At 39.9% G+C, this 25702-nt stretch overlaps 1 protein-coding gene across 1 annotated transcript in view; it reads left to right on the plus strand.

The window, feature by feature from the left end:
- Positions 1–25702, plus strand: part of shroom2a (shroom family member 2a) — a gene marked incomplete at both ends in the record, with an annotated part of 41362 nt that overhangs the window by 3681 nt on the left and 11979 nt on the right. The window contains 3 exons of the mRNA XM_079245486.1: positions 11786–11934; positions 23629–23751; positions 25446–25568. Of these exons, the coding sequence (XP_079101612.1) occupies positions 11786–11934; positions 23629–23751; positions 25446–25568 (395 nt within the window). The remainder of the gene's footprint in view (positions 1–11785; positions 11935–23628; positions 23752–25445; positions 25569–25702) is intronic.

Consider the following 25702-nt stretch of genomic DNA (forward strand, 5'->3'; position numbering starts at 1 on the left):
TAGTGTTGGTTATTTTCTCCAGGTTGTGCATGTTCACGAGAAGAAAGCCACGCCCACCTATACTGCTCAATATAACTACTCCTAGCAGTTGACCAATCAGAAGCAGTCTGCAGGTCATAGGGCGGAGCTTTCTCTGTCCGCTTGTTTCTGGCAGAGGCTGATCTGAGAGGATCAATACAAAATGAATGAAGGGGTTTGTGAAAAATGCTTGATTATTTCTTGCATATTGAAATAAATTAGACTAAAATGTGCAAAATAGAGACACTTGAATGATTGTCATCTGTTATAGTTTTGTATCTTTTTTCCTTGCTGCCTGTCTTGTCACAGACGCTGCGTCACTCTCGTGCTTGATAAAATGCCATGTAAATGAAGCTGAATAGAGGTAAAGTGATCTTTTTCACCTCACGGAGCTCAAACCTGTCACGTTGCAGCATCTACGTGGAGTTTTGAGTTAAATTTTCAGCAACTACCTTCAATTCAACCAAAGTCCTGCTTGATGATCCCCTCCCCTTGGAACCGCTTGGAAAACACGTCTAAGATGGTATCATGTAATCCGATGTGAATGTGGGCAGTCGGCACACTTTACTTTTCTTTCTGTGTTTTGTGTATTCATGAAAGGAGCTTATATCAGTAATTTTGTTGGCTGTATTCTCACAGCTGTAGTTTTTTCTTTCCCAGCTTGCTTCGATTAAGTATAATTTTCAAAAAATGGGGGGCTCACAGTTTGATGACAGGTTCAGAGTATTTGTTAAAAAAATATCCTGGATCTAATTAAAATTCTCAACATTCCCCTCATAGCTCAGGTTATGCTCATGGTCCACATGGACTTAAAGTCCTTAGTCTCAATAAACTTAAATAATCTTGTTTTACACAAGACATCTGGGTCTGCACCGCATACACGTCCTCTCTGCCAGGATCAAACTTTATATGGGAGAAAATATTGTTGGATCTTTAAGCGCCAGTACCAGACACATCGCAAAAATATCTGTGTTATTACATGTTGTAATAAATCACCTGCAGATAAACAGGTTTTATCAGTTACTGGATGGTTTGTGTGGCAAGATTCAGGGCTGGGTTTGTGTGCCCCAAGATTGCTCAGCATCTGGAGAAAAAGTGATTCAAAGAGCACAGGAGAGTTTGTTTAGCTATGCTAATGGCTACAGCCTCAGGGCTTATTCAGACTGACTGTAAAGCTTGTTACATACTTCACAAAAAACTACTTTGTTCTTGCTCTTGAGGCTGCAAGACCTAGAAAAAAGTTAAGTTACATACGCAGAAAGAAATGAAAATTTTTCTTCTTCTCAAGGCCACATAAACAAAATGATGTCATTTTCTTGTGGACATGATTGAGGACATGTTGCGACTTGTTCTGAGAGCAGATCTTTATTCCCGTGGGGCTCCGAGAAGTACCGTGTGATTGGTCAGACGTTCGAGGTGGGCGTGGTCAATGCGGCAAGGCATGAAGCTGAAAGTTGCTGCTTCTGCTATGTTGCTGATACAAGATTGAATAGATAGACGTAATGAAGAGCTGAGATGGTGAGGAAATCCAATTAATATATCCACATCGCGTGCACAATCCGACCCGCCATGGACGTTCATTGCAGATACACACACGCCCCCTGCTGGAAAGCCCGCTTTGTTGTGGACAAAGCTTCTCGTGGAGTATGAAAAGGTTGTGTCTGAGATAGTCAGCAATACAGAAGCGCCTCACTGGACGCTACTCTTCATCATCTTTCCTCACACTGTACACCTCACACCTCCAGTACAACTCTGAGTTCGGTCATCTGCAGAAATACTCTGATTACTCCGCAGATGTGGGGTGTTTCATTGAAGGGCAAGAAGCCGAGTACAGAGAACTGTTATTTTTAGATGATGCAGAAATGATCAATGAAGACAAAAGAAAAAGATTATTTGTGATTTTAGAGGAACAAGAGTAAGAAAAGAAGTTTTACATCCGGGGAGAAGAAGTGGAGGCAGTGAAGGAAACAAAGTGTCTTGGAGTATTGCCAGACAACAGAGTAAACTGGAAATGCAAGACTCAACCGTCTGCAAGGGGTTGTCCAACTCTGGTCCTCGAGGGCCAAACCTCTGCAGAATTTCTGTGTTTACCTGCTCCAACACACCTGACTCATGTTTACGGCTCACTATGCAGAATTTCACAAGACTGGATCTATTTGATTTGAGTCTGGCATGTTGGAGCAAGAAGGGATCATTAAGGGACAGAGAAGACTCTCCCTACTGAAGGAGATCCTTCAAAATGTCTAAATCTTTCGTGGGAAGATCGCTCTGGAGCAGCATCAGAACCAGAGGCTTGAAGAACTGGATAAATGGATGGAAGTGGTTCTGTGCTGGGGATAACTCTGGAAATGACACCCGCCATACAAGACAGTGAGGAAACCATAGACTGTATATAAAGAGATGGATGGCCTCTGTGACGTCACCCATAGGTTTCTGAAGAGCTGAATTGAAGCTCGGTGGGCGGTTCCTATCATCGTCATCTTGGCAGAGGCATGCGTGTCATCTTGTCCGGAAAATACAGATATGGGCAAAGAGGTGGAGCTGAGAGGGGGGCTGTGAGCGCTATGGTGGATGATTGACATCGAGCGAACTCCAAGCTTACTGTAGCTAAGAGCTAACTGAGCTAACCCGGAGATAACGGGAGCTAACCAGCTAATGGAGGTAAGTGGGCTAAAGCTAAGTCACGTTGTTCACCGGCTAAAAACCGCGGTTGTTCTACGTTCTTACTTGAAGCGTGAGGTCGGGTACCTGTCAATCAAAAAAGGCATGCCCCTAAATATGCCGAATTTCGAGATTCAGTTACTTTTAAACAGACGAGTTAGAAAAAAAATTCCCCTCCCCCTCACAGTTGTCATGAAGGTAAACCTGACCTATTAAACCTAAAATGGATTTTTGAACCAGGCTGTAAACATGTTTATTTCTGCCGTGAAGTTGGTCTTTTTAACATGGGAGTCTATGGGGATTCGCTCTGTTTTGCAACCCCTAGTGGATGAAGGGGGAACTGCAGTTTTATGCACTTCCGCATAGGCTTAATTTTTTACCGCCGTAGGCTCTGTCTATCTATCATATACGGTTTATGGAGGAAACAGAGTGTGGTCAGTCGGAGGCTTCTTTGAGTACCCCTACCAGACAGAAAAGCACAGAAAGTTGTTTATACCAGCAGCCATCACATTCCAGAATAAGACTTGGTCTTTCAATTAATTATTATTATTTATGTCCAGTTAATTTACTGATAAACATGGATGTTGACTGTAGTCGGTGTTACACATATACCCCCCCCCCCCCAGGATTTTTTTTGTGTTGTTCCCTGTTGTGTTTTATACGTTTTCCTAAATGTGTTATTTTTAAGTTGATGAAGTTGGTACTCATGCCTCACCAAACTACAAAGCGGGAGTGGAAAATCGAATCTTTTCTTTTTATTGTTAAATCTTTTTTTTTTTTTCAAATAAAAAAATAATCCATTATTAAAAAAATTTTCTTCTTGGGCATTATAGCAGCAGAATGATGGTCTGGCTACTGTGTTGTTTTTTCCCAATTGAAATCAAGAAAAATGACGAGAAAAAAAGTTTTGTACAGTTTTTAATCTACAAAAATCAGCAATATCAAAGAATCGGGAGAATCGTAATTTAAATCGAATCCACATCCAAAAAATTGGAATTGAATCGAATTGGGACAAAAGTATATCATCACAGTCATATTACAAGGAGTGTGTGTAGGCAGTGGATAAAACTGTACAAGGTTTCACTGCCTTGTCGGCTCGCTGACAGCTGAAAAGACACATTCTTTACTCTCATCGCCACCACATCCTTCCTTTCTTTACTGGCAGAGGGATATAAGGCCATTTTTTTAGGATAGTCGACCTTTCAGGATGGCTGCAGTTGGACTGATTACGGCTGGGAGGAAGGTGGGCAACAATGGATGTTGTGTGACTTATGTTGATCACGAGTCTTTGGTGAGCAGTGTTTGGAAAAGCCGTTTGAACCTCCTGCCTTGACCAGCTTTGTCTTCCGTTTTGTTGTCTTTTATATATATTTTTGACACCATCAGTCGTTGTTATTTACACCTGTTTCGTCATGTGGAGCCATGTTTCCTGTTTGGGTAAAAAACAAAAGAACAGACTTACATTTACCTCCAGGCTCCTGTCAGCAAGTTGTTGATCTTAAAAACATTGTTTTGTATGCACTTCATACAGCCTGCTCCTCTGTCTGTTGAGAGGAATGTATTTCAGGACTAACTTTCTTGCTGTAGACAACTGAACTTCGAGCATTTTCACCACTGGATCCATATTTTGACATGTTTGTAAGCATGTATCCTCCTGCAATACTTCGGTTCTCTGAACGTTCATCACTCATGGAAGATGGATCCACTCTTCTGGGAAAACTTTTATTAAGACAATAAGTATCATTGAAGTTTCAGCTTTTCACACTACGCTCAGGATATGCCACAAATAATGATACCTTAATTTGTGTCTTTAACTTTACCTTTGTATCAACCTGTTGCTCGTTGGGTCAGCGTTTTTTGGTCATGTGTGACATGACTGAGAGCATCTACTGTATAAAATACCAGAAGGAGACAACAGACTGTAGTTCTGTCCTGATCTGCGTGTGTGTGTTGAAGACCCCTTTAGGATTCATGATGTTAGGAAGACATATCATTGTTAAATATTGCAGCAATGATGTGGTTTGTGATCTGCATGTAAATAAATATTACAGTTAATGCTACTAGTGGGAGTCTCGTATGATAGTATGTAAGTATGTAAACACTAAAACCTTTCAGGTGACCTATATTTTAACTTTTGAATGCACATTTACAACGTTTCAGTGTTTAAGTAACATGCTTAACATACTGTTCTCTGGTTAAACACAAAAAAAAACGCAAAAGAAGTTTCTGAACCATGAATCAACCACTAAATGTTCTGGTTTCATGATAACTTGGTGGTAAACACTCCTTTTCTTCATACTGTTTAAATTTTGGCCCTGCGATGGACTGGCAAGCTGTCCAGGGTATACCCTGCCTTTCGCCCAAAGACTGCAGGGATAGGCTCCAGCTTCACCACGACCCTTCATTGGACTAAGCGGTTTCAGAAAATGAATGAATGAATGTTTACATTTTGACGTCATCAGACCAGGATGACAGTCAATACAGGACAAATTATAGACATATTGACATTTTATGTTGCGTTATATTCACCATTGTTGTTTGCTTTTGTGTCTACATATTATTTTGAATGAAGGAATCACCGTCGCATGATGGTGTGTAAATGTCCTACACTGATATTTTATCGGTGCAACATTTTTTCTTCAGTTCAATATCCCAAACTTTTTGTGAGTACTGTACGTAAATCATTGGCCATTTGGTCATGTCCACAATGCTTAGTACAAGGTTGGACCTCCCTTTCTCTTTAGACCTGCTTTAATTCTTGCTGTCATGGATTCAACAAGGTGTTGGAAGCATTTAGTCAGAGATTTTGCTCCATATTTACATGATGCATCACACAGTTACTGAACATCATGATGAGAATCTCCCAAAGCTGCTCTGCTGGGTGCAGGATGGATCCATGTTGTCATGATGTTTCCAGCAGATTCTGATCCTACCATGTGAATGTGGAGCTGAACTGGAGACTCATCAGACCAGCAACGTTTCTCCATCTTCTATTGTCCAGTTCTGGTGAGTCTGTGTGAATTGTAGCCTCAGTTTCCTGTTCTTACTGACAGGAGGGAACCCGGCGTGGTCTTCTGCTGCTGGAGACCATCTGCTTCCAAGTTGGACGTGTTGTGTGTTCAGAGATGATGTTCTGCATATCTTGGTTGGAACCAGTGCTTTCTGGACTTCCTGTTGTCTTTCCATTATCTCCAACCAGTCTGACCATTCTCCTCTGATCTCTGACGTCAGCCAGACATTCTGGTCCAGACAACTGCTGCTGCTGGATATTTACTCTTCTTCAGACCTTCTCTGGAAACACTAGAGATCGTTGTGTTTGAAAATACTCAGATCAACAACCGTGCTGCGTTTAAAGTCTCTTACATCGTCTTTCTCCCTCATTCTGATGCTCAGTTTGGACTTCAGAAAGTGGTATTCAGCCTGTCTACATGACTAGATGTGTCGTAAAAGTGATTGGCTGACTTGATATTTATGTTAAAAAGGAAACTAAACAGGTGTCTCTAATGAAGTGACCAGCAAGTGTGTTGACAATAAGTATCGTATCTTTGTGAGTTGCCTTTGCTGTTTTGTCTCCAAAACTGATATCCAGCAGGATAAAACTGCATTTAGTAAAAAAAAAAAAAAAACCAAAACAAAACAGTTTTTTTTATAGTGCTCTGGGAGCAGCAGGAGGAGGGGTGGATGTATTTGCATCTGCGTGTGGTTTTGTGTCTCAGAACCAGTGTGCCTGAACTTGGAAAAAACAAAACAAACTGAAAAACAAAACTGCGTTAACGCTCGATAAAATAGGTTGTGGCATTAACTGAGGCATTAAGGCATTAATAACCTCTTAACGTGCCCAGCCAATTATATATTTATATAAACACACACAATAATTATTGGACCAACTGAGCTGAATTTGTTTTTTCTTGCCATACTGCTGTATCATCTGAAACCTTTTAAAACGAATCAGTTCGCCACGCTTTTGCTTTGAATGTCATCCTCATTTGCATTACAATGAACAACAGCACTGTGATTCATATTCTGTGATTATCCTCTCTGTAAAAACACACCCCAGTGTGTGTTTACCCCCAACAGCAAATAGTCCCCAGTAAAAACATTGTTTGTCTCAGTTTCAGCAGAGCTAGCCGAAAAACTACCATGTCCAGTTTACTGACTGCTAAAAAAAAGGAACTTTTACCAGTTGTTTGTTAAGTTTGTGGCAGTAGATGGTTCCGGGTGCTTTGGGGTCAGAGAGCGGATGGGCAGAAGGAATTTGGCAGAGAAATAAGTCAAGCATCATCATTTTCTACCTATTCTCCAACACACCTGTCAGACATGAGTGTATCTGTTTCATTGTAACTCACAGTAAATGTTACATGAAGTGTTCCTGCACAGAATACACCACCATATCAGGAGCTGTTCAGGAATTTAGCCAACCAGTATGAAACCCCACCACCCCTCCACTCCCCCATTACACAGAAAAATGAAAAGAAGCTGCTGTCAGATTGGTGCTATCTGGGGTTCGGGTTTTCTCCGCTCCAGATAAAGGCCATATAAGACATAGTGGTCTGTAAACCTACACATACTTCTGTACTTGAGTCATGCAGCCCCCTCCTGACCCGGGTTAAGTGCACTGATTATCAGCTGCAGAGCTTTTGTGTGTTAATGTGCCAACTGCAAAGTAAGTTCTTGTTGCTTTTCTTTCCACACTGGGACTGCACTCATATCATCTCATATCTGCCTTTCTGCGTCAACGTGAGGACAGCGGTGACCTTAACACTTCTAACACATGCGAAATACCAAGCTGTAGCTATGCTCCTGTTGGTTTTAATATCTTCTATCTGCAGTCAGCTTTCATGTCAGTGTCTGCTGCAGAGACAGTCCAACACCCAGAGATTGTAAGTTCAGCGCACAGTACTCCTTTTCACTGTACACCCCCATGTGTTATTTCAAGTGTCTTCCCTTAGACAAACGCGATACTGTTTAGTATACTGTTCAGTCCACCGGTTTGGAAAGCAGCTTTATGAAGCATTTTTGTTGCTTTTTATTTAGGTATTTAGAAACTACCCTAACTGCTGTTTTTATTTATTTATTTATTTTGAGTTTGAGTTTGATGTTATGCTGCCATTAGTTTGATTAATTAATTCCCATAAAGATGTGATAACTGTAAAAGAAAGATCATACATAAGCTCAGCAGTCCAGTTTTTTCATAACCACCTTTGTTTTTTCATAAACATATCTTTAACACAAAAAAGAAGAGAAAGAAATATGTTTTAATTTCATATGGCAATGCCCCATAATTACATGTTTGAGGAAAAATGTTCTGAAATTAAACTTGAGCAACCATTTTTCTTGTTGGGATATACTGCCTTTCACAATAGACTGTGCAAATGAAACTATTGTTAGCTAGACGATGCATTTTGTTGCAGTGGATTTGAGACAAACCTCCAACAGCAACCATGAGTAATATAACCATAGAGGGTAATATAAGCTTAATATAAGAGTAATATAAGCTTCCTTCAACAACAGGGAGTAATATAAGCTCATAGCAATGGAAACATGTCTACTTCATTAAATTAGATGAAGCACATTTCAAAAGGAAAATGACCACCTGTTTTATTTACAGTTTTATATTACAGATTTACTGAAGAGGAGAGGTTTGATTTGTAGTGTCCCTTGTTGATATTTTGTAAAGTTAAAGGTCTCATATGATGCAAATTTCACTTTCTGAAGGTCATATGTGTGTCTCCGTAGCCTGTGTATGAGACCTGAAAAATTAGAAAATTCTGTCACAGTCAATCAAACTTTTGCTCTAACAGGTGAGTCTGAGATCTTTGCATTTGTGACCTCAAGAAGGGAAATAACCACTCCCATTGACAATGAATCCTGCCATTGACTCGCCCCCTGCTAGCTGAGCCCATAGACCGTATATGAAAGATGGACGGAGCCTCCAATGGTTAAAAGTGAAGCCTATGCGGAAGTGCATAAAACTACAATTTCCCCTTCATCCACTAGGGGCTGCAAAACCGAACAAATCCCCATAGACTCCAGTGTTAAAAAGACCAACTTCACAGCAGAAATAAACATGTTTACAGCCTGGTTCAAAAATCCATTTCCGGTTTAATAGGTCAGGTTTACCTTCATGACAACTGTGGAGGGAGTGAATTTTTTTCTAACTCGCCCGTTTAAAAGTAATTTAATCTCAAAGTTCGGCCTATTTAGGGGCGTGTCCTTTTGATTGACAGGTACCCGACCTCACGCTTCTTGTAAGAAGAACGTAGAGCAACCGCGGTTTTTAGCCGGTTAACAACATGACTTAGCTTTAGCTAAGCCTGGTTAGCTCCAGTTATCTCCTGGTTAGCTTGGTTAGCTCTTAGCTACAGGCAGCTCGGAGTTCGCTCGATGTCAATCATCCACCATGACGCTCACAGCCCCCCTCTTAGCTCTTCCTCTTTGCCCATATCTGTATTTTGCCTGGACGCCTCCCTGGTGAGGTGTTCCAGGCACGTCCCTCTGGGAGGAGACCCCGGGGAAGACCCAGGACACGCTGGAGGGATTATATCTCTCGGCTGGCCTGGGAACGCCTCTGGATCCCCCCCACAGAGTTGGCAAATGTAGCTGGGGAGAGGGAAGTCTGGGCTTCCCTGCTTAGGCTGCTGTCCCCGCGACCCGACCCCGGATAAGCGGCAGAAGATGGATGGATGGATGGATGGACAACACATGTGACACTGCCAAGATGGCGATGGTAGGAACCGCCCACTGAGCTTCAATTCAGCTCTTCAGAAACCTATGGGTGATGTAACGGAGGCGCCTTCCATTTTTTTATATACAGTCTATGGCTGAGCCTGATCACTATACTTAGCAAGCGAGGAAAGCTGGATCCTCTCCCCGGGAGTGGATGTGGACAGACTCCACTCATTAATATTTAAAGGTTCAGATGCAGAAACAGCCCGTTCTCGGTAGAGCTTACTAGAGACACTTCTGGACTGGCTGAAATGAAGGAACAAAAGTGAATTTGGGGTAAAACATGTTGAAAGCAGTGCTTTTGGACCTCTGAGAATCTTGTGAAATTGTTGAAAAATTATAATATGGGATCTTTTAACTTGAAAAAGAAAAGTAAGAAAATTGTGTTTATATGGAGAGAATACCAACAGCCGAATATTGCAGAGTGTTTTCCCCACATATAGCTGTGCTGCTCATTCCACAGAACTATGATCCTTACAAGTTTCACCAGTCTGTGTACAATACAACACCAACTGGTATTTTTAAATAAGAAAGAAATAAGGAAATTTTGGGTTTGGTTGGTTATTTTTTTGTGCTAAGTTTATTTTTGAATGTATTTCTTGATTTCATTTTTTTTTTTTTTTTTTTTTTTTAGTGACATTTTTATATTCGGCATTACATTTTTATTAACATTCATCAGAAATACTTATATTAGTTTGATTTTTCTAAAAAATGTATATTTTTTCCAGACTTTAACAAAGCGATAAGTTAAAGAAAAAAAAGTATTTCCAGACTTTTGCTTTGCTGCATCATCGTCTGATTAAAATCAACATCTGTGGTGTGAAATTAGCTGTACCATCATGTTGATGATCGCCCACTGAGGTTAGCAGTGGCAGAATGTCTCAAATATTTTCTCACGCAGCCAAAAGTATCACAGTCACACACTAAACTGATAAGAGAATTCCCCTCCCAATGGTGCTTATACTGGGACAAGGACAGTGGTCCAGTTAGTGACCAGGTTGAGAGATAACTGTGGCTCGACTCAGCATTGCATTTACCTGAGTCATGTTCTTCTAATGAACAATAATGTCAAACAATGTGACAATCACTCTGGAGTTGTTGGTTAACCGCGTCTGTGGTTAATTTCTGTGATTTCAATTTCCTCCATTCAAGGATCTTTCTTCATCATCAAGTCGGTCTTTTTTGTTTATTGATTATGTTCCTTGCCTTTGGATACATTTCTGAAACCTTTTTCAGTTACATTATATTCAAAGTTTCATTATGTTTCTGATTATTGGTAAATAATGTTGATTATTTCTTATGATTGACTTGAAAATATTGTATTTTTTATGTTTTTTCACATGTTCTAAGTGAAAATGTTCCTTATTTTATTTTATTTTATTTGCAGTTTTACCATGCAGTTTGGCCAACTGCTATGAGCTGATAAATAAAAAAAATAAATAAATAAAAAAGCATCCTGGCTTTTAGTGTTAGTGAGACAGAGCCTCATGAGAACGACAACTGAGCACGCTCACTGTAAACATGAGTCTCAGAGCATGCGTGCTGCTCAAACCTTCGCTCGCTCCACTACTTAGTTCCTGGTACCTGCTATTTCACAGCAGAATAATTAACCACAAAGGAGCTGCATTATCTCAATATTAAAAATGTTGTTTTAGTCATTTAAAACCAAAAATCATTAAAAAGTTTTTTTGATTATGATACAGCAGCTTATGTGTCCTATCCAGCATGGGCCCAGTCGGTTATAGGAGCTACTTTTCCAGCCAACATTAGCCACTGCTAGCATATTGTATACTAGTATCATGTAATGTTTCGTTGGCATGACTTCATACTAATAGTAAGGGAGGGAAAATCGAATCAAAAAATCGAAAATTGAGATCTTTTTTTTACAATTTTAAAATATTTTTTTCTGTGAACATATCAATTTTTTTTTCAATAAATAAAATTAATCCACTATAAAATTTTGGTCTTTTTTATTGTTTTTATTGATCTTTTTACTTGTCTTCTTGGGCATTATAGCAGCAGAATGATGGTCTAGCTACTGGGTTGTTTTCTCCGAACTGAAATGAAGAAAAATTACTTGCAAAAAGAAGTTTTATCTTTTTTTTTTTGTTTGTTTTGTTTTTAATCTACAAAAATCAGCAATATTGAAGAATTTTGAGAATCGCAATTTAAATCGAATCGGCACCCAAAAAATCAGAATCAAATCAAATCGGAACAAAAGCATATCGTCACAGCCCTAATTAATAAACCCAATGGTAGATTATCAATGACACTAAAGTGTCTTGTATTATGAATCTTCACTTGCTAGCTAGAAGCTGTAGCACGCTGGCTTAAGTTCTCATCTTGAACATAAAAGTATGTTGATGTGTTTGTTTTCCAGGTGGAGGAAGGTAGCAAGGCAGCAGCTGTGAGTCTCCAGGTGGGAGACGAGCTCGTCAACATCAACGAAATTCCCCTGAGTGGCTACAGGCAGGAGGCAATCTGCCTTGTGAAAGGATCCCACAAGACCCTCAGCTTGGTAGTGAAAAGGTAGGCGCTCAGTTCCCAGTATCCTCCTGCATATATTACCCTCACCACCCAGCTGGCCTAATGGCTCACCATGGCAACCTCTCCAACACACCAAGGTAACAGAGAGGAGTGGAGATGGAGGATCATGGCCCCTTGCAGCTGTGTATCTGTAACCTAGTCTCTTCTCTATGGTACATCTAAGGTGTCGCTACTGGGCTTTGTAGCTGGATGATCCAGTTTTGCCAGGTTGTACTGAGCTGTTTGCTGCAAGAGTTCCTGGTTTGTGACACTTTTAAAAAAAAAAAAAAAAAAGCAGGAAGAGGAGATGACATCATTGTGTCTGTTAGATCCCACACAGAACACAAGAGAAGTCGTTATGCAAAAACTGGCGCACACCGCTGAGATTTTTTTTCCCAGTTTAGATCACCTCATCAGGTGATCTCATGCCATCTATGATCAGGCATTTCTGGTTTCCATTGTTTTCTCCTAACACGTAGAGGACACATGTTCTTTCTTCTTGGCTAAAGGTAAAACCACATGCTACATCGAATTTTATTCACTTTTTTAAACTGGTTCTTCTTAATGTATTGACTCTTATCGTAAGTGTTTAGGTCTCATATCTTCTAAAACTGATGAATCATTTGTCAACCAGGTCGGCCTTGGTTGTGAAACACTGGTCTTGTTGTCTGTCGTTGCCGTCTGAATTTCTTTCTCTATTGTATCATATCATAGCGTAATCCCAGAACAAACCCTACCGTACAAGGAAGTTCAGTCACCATTTATCTCTCCACAAGGACAAGGCTTGAAGTTGGTCTTACTGTGTTTCATTCTCAGTAAGCATGTTTATTGCAGAGTCTGGAAACAACAGTGATGTACTGTCTGTGACAATCTGTGTTCATTTATTGGATTGGGACGCTTTAAATCAAATGTTTATAAGCTTCAAAACTCTGACGTTTCATTTAGAGAGCACTAAAACCCTTAAAATAGAAAAAATAAAGATTTTGTGCGGGGGTTTTTTCAGTTAAAACTTACAAACTGATTGAATATTTATGTACATCGAATGTTTTTTTTTGGGTTTTTTTGTTTTGTTTTTTTAGTCAACTCTCAATTTACACCCAAAAAGTTCTTAAATATCTGAACTTTTTAGTTACTGCTGGTTTAATATAGTTACAAATTATATTAAAATCTGACAAAAGATGAAGTTAGAGCCAGAAAACCTGAAACCCAAAGTTCTCCAACTGTGGTATGCGTACCACGGGTATGGCTTTCATACTGGCAGGGCACTGCCATGGTGCCACTTTTGAACATAACTTTGAACAGACCAGCTCATTTTCACAGAGAAAAAGATGGTTTATAACCTGAAAAGTTGGTTTTTGGGTTTAGTGACATTATTGGCTGGTCAGTGCAGGATTCCCCTGAATGCTGGATTACTGATGTTTTAATTGAATAAAAAAAAAAAAAAAATCTGTGCCCCTCCAATACTGCAAGTGTTCACACTTTGTGCTGAAAGCTGTGTTTTAATAAAGTTGGACAAAAAAAAAAAAAAAAAAGAAAACCTGACTAAATAATCAGATTAAAAAACATAACAATGAATGTTGCAACAAAGACTTGTGGTTGTGTCCGAATGGCCACTATTCCCTACCCCTCCTCTACATGATAGGGCTACACTACATAGCACGCCATATAGTGGACTCATTCTGTTGGCAATTAAAACACAAAGCGGACTATTTTCTCCTCGTTGCAGATCACATGACCACAGGCTGTCACGACAGCAACCACCACACATCGTTCCAAATCCAATCAAAGCTCTTGTGAAAAAAAATATTTTCTTATATTGTGTTTTATGCTTTCTTTGTTGCATATTTATTCAACAAATAAGGATATAAAATTCATGATTTTTTCTTAACCTGCTTTGATGTTTGTGTCACTTGCGCCACTTTGAACTCCTGCCCGCAATGCATTGTGGTCTATATTAACTCGTCTAGTGACCATCATTGATTACTTCTGTTCCAAGATAAGTTAGGTGTTCGACTTTCTTGTCTCTGGACATTTGGACACCTCTGTTGGTGTGAGCAGTTTATAGGGCACTATGTAGGGAATAGGGTGGACATTCAGACTCAGCCTTGGACAACAGTGGAGCCTGGATGTGGTGTAACAGTGGGAATGGTCCCCGTGGGATGGTACTCATCCTTCTTCCCCCTACAGACACGGTGACTGGAGTTGATACCAAAAAGTTCTATTTTAGTGTCACCTGACCAGATAACTTTCTCTCACGGTTCCCATGGATCATCTAGTCGGTTACTGGTAAACTTCAGACGGGCCAGAACTTCATCTTTCCTGCGATATTAAACCGTGATGTTTTCGTGTATTACCAATGATAACTTTTTAAACAGCAATCCCAGCTCTCTTAAGGTCATTGACTAGCTCTTTCCACCCCTGTGGAGATCTACAGCTCTGTCTCGGGGTCTTTGGACAGCTCTTTGGTCTAGCTCCTCCGGTTGTAGTTGGAGTCTGTCTGATTGTGGGGGGGGACAGATGTCTTCATGCAGATAACGACCTCAAACAGGTGCTGATAGTTTAAATTAGTAAGTGAAGTAGAGATGGACGTTTTAAAGGCTGAATAATGACGATATGCTTTTGTCTTGAATTGATTCCAATTTTTTGGGTGCCGATTCAATATATATTGCGATTCTCACAATTCCTTGATATTGCTGATTTTGTAGATTAAAAACAAAAAAAAAAATGTATAAAATCTTTTTTGCTCGTCATTTTTCTTGATTTCAGTGAGGAAAAAACAACACAGTAGCCAGACCATCATTCTGTGGCTATAATGCCCAAGAAGACGAGTAAAAAGATCAATAAAAGATCAAATAAAACAAAAATGATCAAATGATCAAAAATGACAAATATTTTATAATCGATTATTCTTTTTTTTTTTTTTTTTCTTTTAAAAAGATTTTTTAGCAAAAAAATTAATTTCAAAATTGTGAAGCAAAAGATCCTGATATTCAATTTTCTCACCCCTAACAACACTCAAATAAAATATTTAAAAAATCATACAATGTGATGTGTTGATTTATGTTCTGTCTCTCACAGTGAAAATGCATCTGCGATGAAGATTTCAGACCTCATCATTTCTAAGAGGGAAAACTTGCAATATCACAGGTTGTTCAAACACTGTATTTAATACTGCTTTTAATGCTTTGGCTCTCAAGAGGGCGGACAGTATGATCAGATCACGTGGGATTTTCACAAAGCTGTAAGGCAAAAACAATTGTAATCTTCATCATTGAACACAGCAGATCTGAAACTCTCACCCAGTTTTAGTTTGATGTTGTTGCACTATTTAAAACCAGAGATATTATAGTTTTAAATTTAATAATACAAAATATTTATCCAGTTATAAAACTGGGAAGGACAGGCACTGCTTTTCATAATATTTCATTTTACTAAACAGAAACAGGTGTTTGTGGCTTTTATTGTAATAATCTTTTCAATTTGGATTTCATCATTTGTATTTTTGAGTTGAATATGTTAATAAAATAGGTTCAAGTGAAGAAATAACAATCAGATCATCGAGGTGGGAAAAAAATATGCTAAATATGGCATCAGTTAATATTTTACAAGGCACATACAACTAAATTAAAAGCGGTGAAACAAATAAAACAGTCTGAGGTATTTTAACAGAAAGAAGCTCCACACGGCGGCGTTCCATCAAAGCGCCAATGTTTATCTCCGTGCCAACAAGTTGACATGAATCATCAACAATATTTCAACAGTTTACAGGAAAAGAGGCGGGACTGCTGATCAGGTAATTGTCTCGTTGCTTTCTCTTAATGGAAAATTCAAATGTGGGACTACATGCATGTGTAGAGGGCCCCTCAGGTCTTACATTTTTCTACATGATCCAGAAATCTTGTGTGCGTGCGTTCATATGATTTGCTTCTGAAATGGCAGGAGAACGGGGAGTAAATGCAGGATGGGTTAGACTACAGCTGAGTAGGAGGCATGAGGAAAGGATCTGGTTGCTGTCATTTCAGTATGCTCGTAATTCCAAGTAGAGGAAGGCATTTCCTTACAAGGACAAGTCTTATTGTTCATATTGCATTTTACGCAGCCTTTAAATCCCTCTGGACTCCCGTCTGCTCGTCTTGTGTTGGAGAATTCGCTGCATCCTGACTGCCTCAAATGGCATCTCAAGTCAGTGATTTACCAAGGCCACAATAACAAGTCTGTGTCTGATTTAGAACCCAGCAGAATGACAGTGGTTCATTACTGAACCTCAGAGCTTCGATCCCAGGTCCTTTAGTCTCCAACTTTTCATCCAGCTTCAGTCTGAAAACTAGTGTTTCACGTTGCAGTGTGGCTGCCACATCCCCAGCTGTAACTACGCTGTATGTTTTCCCCTTTCAGCCGCAGCTTTACCTCTGCTTGCTTAGCATTGATTGTGAAACACCGACACATTTATCTGACATAACGTTGAACAGAGATTAGAAAGCTGTCGGAACCTGCTCCCATCTACAGGTGCGGCCTCTACAAGCGGCAGGACAGCAGAGCTTGATGTACGAGTCACACATTTTGCATGCAGTGACTAATATGAAATACTTGTTGCTGTCATTTTTCAGAGGGGAAGGGAAAGAACTCGTCACATGTCACATGGAGGTCAGATAGGTGTGGCTGTCTGTGGCAACACATCTTGTTTTTGCACATGCTCAGCAAAACAGCTGTATATGCTGTGATCCATCTTCTGTTTGTTAAATGATGATATCCTTGGAGCTTACAGTTTTATATTGGTCAAACTCATCTGTGCATGGAAATAATGGCAGTGTGGGTTTTAACTAAATTGCATGTGTCCTTTGGAGTTTGTTTAAAACTTGCCAGCACTAAAGCCCGCGTTCTGTAACTACACACTATAATTTCCCCACATTGACACATTGTATTTGGTTGCATCTCAGCGAGTTTGTTTTGCTTGGTGTGAAATCATAGTTGCACTTTTTAGTTTGTCTGTAAGTCACTAAACAGTTTGTGCAAAGTATTTATATGCAAAGCAGAAATAAGACACCAGAAACTCTTTCATGTTTAAGGAGACTTTACACACACTGGCTCATTAGATACGCCTGTTCAGTTACTCGTTCAGACAATTATAAAAAAATTAGCCAATCACATGGCAGCAACTTAATGCACCTAGTCATGCAGAGATGGTGAAAACAACTTTCTGAAGTCCAAACTGAGCATCAGAATGAGGGGGAAAAGGAGATTTAAGGGACTTTGAACGCAGCATGGTTGTTGATCTGAGTATTTTCACACACAACCATCTCTAGTGTTTACAGAGAAGGTCTGAAGAAGAGAAAATATCCAGCAAGGCAGCAGTTGTCCGAACCAGAACGTCTAGAGAATGGACAGACTGGTTGGAGATGACAACAGGAAGTCCAGTAAGCACTGGTTCCAACCAAGATCTGCAGAACATCATCTCTGAACACACAACACGTCCAGCCTGGAAGCAGATGGTCTCCAGCAGCAGAAGACCACAGCGGGTTCCCTCCTGTCAGTAAGAACAGGAAACTGAGGCTACAATTCACACAGACTCACCAGAACTGGACAATAGAAGATGGAGAAACTTTGCTGGTCTGATGAGTCTCCAGTTCAGCTCCACATTCACATGGTAGGATCAGAATCTGCTGGAAACATCATGACAACATGGATCCATCCTGCATCCAGCAGAGCAGCTTTGGGATGTGATGGAATGGGAGATTCTCATCCTGATGTGATGCTTCATGTCAGGTCGGAGCAAAATCTCGAGGAATGTTTTCATCACCTTGTTGAATCTGTGACACCAGGAATGAAGAGGGCTCCAACCAGAAACTAGCTAAATGGACCTTCTTCAAGCGACCATTCAGTGTTTATAATAGTGATGATCTTTTTTTTTTCTCCCTGAGCATGTTCACACTATGTAATCTACTTGCTTCACAAGAGTCGTGCTGTACTGTTTCCCTTTTTCTCATATGAACCCCAAATATCTGCAAAGTGAACGGTCAAACTGCACAACATGAGGCTTCAGTTGTGGCTTTTGGTTTCCCCCTTCTGGTAATGTTGCTGAAGTATCGGATCCACCAACATGTTTCATCGTTTCATAACCAAAGACAAGATGTCTGCTGTGGCAGACGCTTTCCTGTGCTGCTTTTCATGAGTCTGTAAAGCTGTTTGTTGTATCATCATGTACATGTGTGGCTGTTTTTAGGTCGGTGAAAGTGCAAGAGTTTTGGGGCATAGTCCAGTTATACCTGGAAAAGCTTACAGATTCAGGTTACAGTGGAGGCATTCAGAAGCTCCAGTGTAGTGGCTTACTTTTAGTGAGCTTTGTTTTTTTCCTAAATAAGCCTGTGTAGTATGTTTGGAATGCTTTTTGCTGAATTCCTGTCTTAAGTAGATTTCTTAAAATTGTTTACGTCTCAAGCAAGGAAATCATAGTTTAGAGATTTTGCTGTTTGCCAGTCTTAGCTGCACCCCTCCGGTCCATTATGGATTGTTCCCCTGCCCAAGTGAGTCAACAGCAAGTCGGTAGGGGAGATTTTATGTTATGAATTATGGTTTTTTTTTCCAATATAATTGACCCAAAAATGAAACATTAATGTTTACACACTGTTTTATTATTGAATTATATTTTATTACCAGTTTGATACAAATCAACCTCTAAACAGTGATGCATGTTTGCCATGATTTTAACCTAAAATCTCAATATCTAACGTTAGAAAAATATTGTCATACAAAAGTACAAACCTAAGGTTGTTAAGTATACACTTCCCCAGCATGGGGAAGAGACTAAAAACAAAACAAATGTATAAAACATTTTTTGCTTGTCATTTTTTCTTAATTTCAATGGGGGAAAAACAACCCAGTAGCCAGACCATCAATCTGCTGCTTTAATGCCCAAGAAGACAAGTCAAAAGATCAATAAAAATGACACAAATTTTATCATAATTATTTGTTTATTTAAAAAAAAAAAAAAAAGTTTTATCAAAAATACTGATTTGAAATTGTGAAGCAAAAAATCCCAATATTTGATTTTTTCTATTCTATTCCCCACCCCTACATTCTGAGTGAAAATGATGGTTCCCTGTTCCCAAATCGACTCCCTCCCAGTCTTAGTGGGTGGTGGTATTTTTATCCTAGACCTGGCTGCAGAATGAACCTGGCTGTTCATTCAGTATCTTCAGGTAGTCAGCTGATGTCATTCCGGGGGCATATAAAGTTGCTGAACATAGACCTGACCAACCACTGCACCCCCAGGTCACAGCCTGCCCCCACAGGCTTGTACAGTTGTCCCTTCATGATGCTTCCATCACTCTGGAACAGGGTCAGTCTGGACTCATCAGGACCTCTCCAGAGTCCAGCCTATCAAACTAAAACCTATTTTTTTTATTCTACACATTATTTTATTCCCATTCTACATTATTGACATGGAACTTAGACATAGCTCTGCGCTCTACTGTTGTTTTTCTTCTTTTATTTCACCAAACATTTGAATCATTTTCTATTATTCATCCATTCCTTTATTTTCTCACCACTGAGGCCAGTTAAAAGTCTCTGGGATATTCTATTAGTTAACATTTTTTCTTGACCACATTTCTTCCTTATTGATCATTGCAGGTTTTAGAAATGCATCGGAGACGTTTTAGTATCACAGTTTTTAGTTTAGTTTCAGCATCTCCTCAGATGTTTTCTTTGCATAATGCCATTAATTTGACCCTCCTGAAACAGATTAACATTTTTCCCTCAACAACCGGCTATGTCGTCCCACATGGTTGTTAACTGAGACCTGCTCCCTGCATCGGGGGGGGGTTACGTAGTTGTCAAATCCAGGTGGAGACTTTTAGATGGGCTTTAAACATTCAGCCTGTTTTGCATGTTTTTGGACGTTTTGCTCTGGAAATTTGAATCTGATTTCACACTGTAAATAACAGGAGATTGATCCACTCTGATCTGATCTAATAGCAGGCGATGCCTCAGACACATGACACGAATGACTTTATTGGGATGTACTTCTACCCTCATTCTGAGGGGAAAAAAGGAATTTCCAGGTGTTTCTAGGCCATGGGTCAGAGCAGGCAGCCCGTGACTTGACAGCTGGAATCCCACTCAGCCCAGGAATGTGCCGGTCATGACATGCTGCTCACGGTTCACCTCTCTCACCCGCAACATGACTGGTTTGATTGTAGGCCTTGCTGAAGAAGGCCTTTGTGAGCAAATGAGATCCAGGAGCTCACCTGCAAAGCGCAGGTTCGGTGCTTTCGGGTTCAGCATTCTTCTGCTGTGATGCTGCACGTTTATCTGTGTCACTGCGCTCTGATCATTAGCAGCTATCTGTTATGTAAATGATCAGCAATTATGGTGTCTGTTGGGTCTGATTAATAACGATAGTTTACACCATCTCAAACCATCCTCCTCCATCTCTTCTAGTGTGTGATTTGTAATTGGCATTTAATCACATTCCGTGCGTTTACATGAGAATTTTAATTCCGAATAAAAGTTAATTCTGCTTTACAATGATGAAAAATAACCATGTAAACACTTAATTCCTAATGCTAAGTTTTATTCGGAATTAAACTTAACTCTGATGTAAGTGGCTAGTTTATTCACATTTTAATTCCGATCTATTTAATTAATTCTGTCATGTAAACCTTTATTCGCTATAAGTTAATTCGTTCTAAGCTTGTCCTGTCCCGATGACGTGCGTTGTTTTACCTCCCGTGTTCGGTGGTCTGTCTTTCTTCTCCTTCTCAGTTGCTGCAGAAAGTGAAGTAGTATGCCCGTGTTGAACTGCTACTTCACATTCATAATAACAAACTGGTACTTATGTAGTTTTTACAGTTTTTACAAGTTACGATTAAAAAGACGAGAAGCAGGGAGCGAAGTTTGTTTATTTCCGGTATACGTCATACGTCACGTCACCCTTTGTCCAATCAGAACCCTTCCCAACCTGCCGCTCTAAAGAGGAATTAAGTGAGGACGTATTTCATGTAAACCTTCATTCAGAATTATCTTCATGTAAACTCATAAGAGAATTAAGTTAATTCAGAATGATTTAATTCCAAATTAAACACCATGTAACCGTACCCATTGAAATGAATTTTTTTCAGGAGGGGGGTTGTTTTACCCCACATCAGAGTCCTTGTTTTGATTATAAGCTTCATTTCTTCCCCCACAACAGATGACTGAGTTTTATTGCCTTTTCATCAGCTTTAGGTTGCGATCTTTCTTCACTAATCTACTTGCCTGTCACCAGACCTCCAGCTAGTGTGCCAAAGCACATTTTTTAATAAGAAAAAACCACTCAGGGGTTAGAGGAATGTTTTCCTCTTTGTGGAAAAGATTTTCTTGTCCATTAGGAACACAAACATTTAAGGACGTGTCAGGCATTTAGGGAACACGATAACGTCTGTTTTCTGCTTTTATTCCCTGTTAACGTCCTTAAATAAGTTGGACACCGATATCTTGACAGCTCACTTTATTTTTATCATATAAAACCAGATCATTTATCAAAACTACACTAAAAAGATCAAGTCGGTGCTATTTGATTTAGTCTTCTGTACTGAGCTGTATCTGCCATGAGCTGCTGACATCTGCCTTGTGGGCAGTTGCTGTGCTTCTTAGCTTCCAGGAAACGGGGTGCTCTTGCACCCTACAGAGCAACCTGTTGCCATAGTAATGCTCGCAATGCATGTCTGCCTCACAACGGGGGAGATGGGAAGAGAAGAGTCCGGCATCATTAGCATATTAGCTCCTTAGAGCCAATAAGAAACATCACAAGGTATACACAATACACAATAGCCCTCCTCCCTCTTTTAGGCTTTTCTACCCCCTCTCAGGGGAAAAACCCCAGTAATCCTGAAGGAAATCTCCCCCTCTGTTCAGAGTAATTGTTCCAGCAGAACTTTTAGTTTTAGTAATGAGTATGATGCGGCTTGTCAGTTGTGTGTAAGTGGAACAGGTGTGGAGTTGTGTTGGATGTCGGGGGTTGTGTGTCGCCTTGTGTTTTTGAAGTTTCTGAGGAATGTGGTGCCCGACCAGCTCAGGAGTGCAACTGGTTGCACTTTGTTGCACAAACTGAGCTCCAGCCTGATATTATCGGACTGTTTACTTCTTCTTTGTGTTCCTTCGTCCAGGTGTTGGGTGAGTTCGGCTGAACTTTTATTAAACGTTTTTATAGTTGAAACGTTTCAGCATGAAAGCCGCCGTTCCTCCTGGTTTTTATTGGTTTCATGAGGAATAATTAGGCAACATGTTGGGACCATCTTTGCTTGGCTTTTGGCCCTAATACTCTGTTATTGTTGTGAATGCTTTGTCTTATCATTCAGTCGGAGGTCATCCATCATTTAGGTTAAGCCACTATCAGCCAGATTTAGCATTTCCAGGCTCAAATGTAAATTAATCTTCAAGGTTAAACAAAATCAGTCATTTGAAATCACTTTTTTTAAAGAGTCACTAATTAACTGAGCATAACTTTGCTTCAAAGTTTCACAAGCTCTGTGGGCCAGATGTATCTTTCTTGATTTGAACTGGTTGGTTTTGGACGTTTTTTGGTGTGAAATCAGGCTCTGAACGGATCATTCAGGAAGCAGTCGCTCCCCCTGCCCCCACTGCAGCCAACTGATTCACTTTCCAAGCATATCTGCGCTGGTCCAGCTGTAGCCCTGACGATAGGCCTAATAAAACCAGCTTCATTTGCATACCAATAGCAGGCGCCATGTGTGGTTAGCTGGTAGTGCCCCAGAAACAGGGACTGCGATGAGACGAGAAAGACCGAGCTCCATGTTGTTGCCTTGTCTTTGTCTCTAAATAGGCCTTAACTCTAATCCACAACTCATTTTGTGGAATTGTCCCACTTTATTGAGCTTAACAAAATCACTGTCTCCGTGTGGGGGAGAAAAGGATGCAAATATGTCTTAGTCTAAGCAGGAAACTGTGTCTAATGAGAAACTTATGTCTGCTTTCAGATGATTTTGGATTTTTTGCTTGAGTAAATTGATTTTCTGAATTATATAACATGTCCCTCAGCAGAATTTGATGGGTGAATAGTTTTATACTAGTTAAGTATACTGTAATATTGTTAGTCCAGGTGTAAACTTCCCAATCTCCTTTGCCTGTCCAACTGAGTGAGTTTTGGACGTGATGGGGGGTCAAAAGGATGTCTGGAAGGCAGACAACAGCTTGGATGAAGCGGTGAGGTCGCTGATCTGATTGTAAAGGAGATTCTGTATTCTCTTAAGCCCCCTTTGCCTCACGCTGGGCTTTGTGTCCCCCCCCTCACCCACAGACCATATGGCAAAGTCTGACCGTAACCAGTTCACCTCAGCTAGTACATTCTGCTTAAATAATGAACCTGAGAGATGATTGATACTTTGTTCATCCATCATTACCCGATCAGATAATTCTGCATTAACATGCAGTTAGTCCGTTTTGTCCAGGAGAGGGCGCTATAAGATCACCTCTTAGTGCTGTAGATGTACTATCAGTTAGAAAAGTCACATCACAACAGAGTTAGGAAATGTTAGTCCAGGTGCTTTCATGAGATATTGACCATTTGTTTTCCCCTGCAGCGCCGCAAATGTCCATAAACGTTCAACGCTCCAGCAGGTTGAAGTGTAAGGTGGTGTTTGTCCTGATTGTTGTCAGCTCTGAGTGTTTATGTGTGTTCCTCCCCCCCTTGCTGCCCAGGAATTTGAAAATGGTGGATATGGTAGCTCACAAAATGCCCTCTGAGAATGACGTGCATGTGGCAAGAAGCTTTCTTACGAAGATTTTGCGAAGCTCCATGAGGTACGGCTATGTGGCCTCACTGTGCTGAAGTGCATATTCCCCATGTCCTCCTGTACTTGTGCTTCTCTCCTGCCTGTGCTGGGTCTGTGATCATAGAAGTCATTCATCTAGTGTCAACGTCAGCGTCATTCCTGTCGTAGCAGCTCTCCTGTGGTCCGTTACCTTCCCCTCGCTGGCATGCCTTTCCTCAGCGTGTCATGGTTCATGTCATTAAATCATGTTCACTCCATCTCTACAGCATGCTCTGTGTTTCCCATTACATGTGTCGATACTTTGTGCCAGGAAATTAATTTGTCTTTTGTTTACCTTCTTACACGCTATCCAGAAAGAGCTGCTATAAAGGGTATGTTTCCATTATTTTACCAACAACTGTTCTGTCTGATAAAGCTATTGGAAAGAAAGCAGTTTTCAATCTGGGATCAATGAGGTGAAAGTAAAAAATGTTGCACTTATTTATTGAAACAGATGCACTGAAATGTACTTTTTTCTTTCTTTTTACTGCTATAACTCTTTAAAATCACAGTTTGTGTTCATTTAATTCTTGCATTTACTTTTTTTAAAGCTGAGATTTCTTCAAAAACATGAATATCACTGAGGGCCAAACGGAGTCCTCAAAGGTTTTTAGTGAATGAATTAGATGTTATTTTCAAAAACGTGTTTAACCTTTTCACTGCTTCCTCTACTGTCGCGTAAGGCCCGTTTTTAGTGACTATAATAAATTTTATGAAAGATTTGAGAATGCCAACCTGCCTGAGCCTTCTCTAGCGCTCTGTTTGGCTTTCTAAAGCAAAAATAACCAAATGACCATTTGTTACTGAATTATTTACTGCAGTGTTTTTTGAGAGATTATCAGGTGTGCCCTGAGAAATTACCCAATCTCACCTAATTGGTCTAAAAAGTGTGAAAAGTCTGACCAGTGTAAGAAAATTAAATTCCTTCCTCTTGTGTTTATCTGATTTCTATTCAAGAGGCTTCAACAAGATGAACTTTATTTTAATAATATGGACTTTTTTTTTTTTAGTTTGGTTTTTGATGTGCCTTGTGACTTTTAGGTGAAAAATAGTGTATCTTGCCTCAAAAAAAGGTTGAAAAACACTGATTTACTGTTCTCTTAGTTCAAGTTCAAGTTTGTTTATAAAGCACATTGCAGCAGCAGCAGCTGCCCAAAGTGCTGAACAATAAAACAACAATCAAAAACACTCTACAATTTAAAATTAAGCACTGCACATTAAAAAATAAATCAAATCTGGACACAAAACAAAAATCTAAAATAAAGGGAAAAAAATTAAAATACACAAAGAAAAAAACTCAGGTATGACCAAATGCCAGCGCAAAGAAGTGGGTTTTAAGGACAGACTTAAAATCAGAGACAGACTGAGCAGCTCTTGACAGACTGTTAGAAGAACATTTATTTTATTTTACCGACTTTTTTCCACTGCTGTAATCTTAGTGTGAACTTTAAATGTTAACATGATCTTTTTGCAAATAAGAAGTAAAAAAGCGGAGTTTAAAGTAAATGCATAAACTAGAACTTTTTCATTGAGAGGGATCATTTTTCATGTGGCCTTTAGCAAAACATGATGTTCTTTTTCCCCGACTACCACCAGTACATTTTCTCTTGATTTTCAGATGTACTGGTTTGTATGTGGAAGCAAACCCTGTGTTTCTGTAAGGTTTGGTCTCTAATCCAGTCTGTTTTTTTGCCCTTTCTGCAGGAGGAATGAACCCATAAGCAGGCCTCACTCCTGGCACTCAACCAAGTTCAATGAAAGCCAATCAGAGGCTGGCAAAACACAGTCTCCATCCGCAGCGATCAGGCACGCCAGATATGACGCAAGGTAACAGAACGGAGGTCTTGAAGTTTCCCTCTTAAGTCTGACAGCTGGACGTCAGTCCCTTTTTATTTACTTCATAATGTGTATTTCATCTGCTGTCATTTTATTTCATTCCCAAAACAAGACAAAAGTACAAA

This window comes from Telmatherina bonti (assembly GCF_933228915.1).
Source record: "Telmatherina bonti genome assembly, chromosome: 8".
Taxonomy (NCBI): Eukaryota; Metazoa; Chordata; class Actinopteri; order Atheriniformes; family Telmatherinidae; genus Telmatherina; species Telmatherina bonti.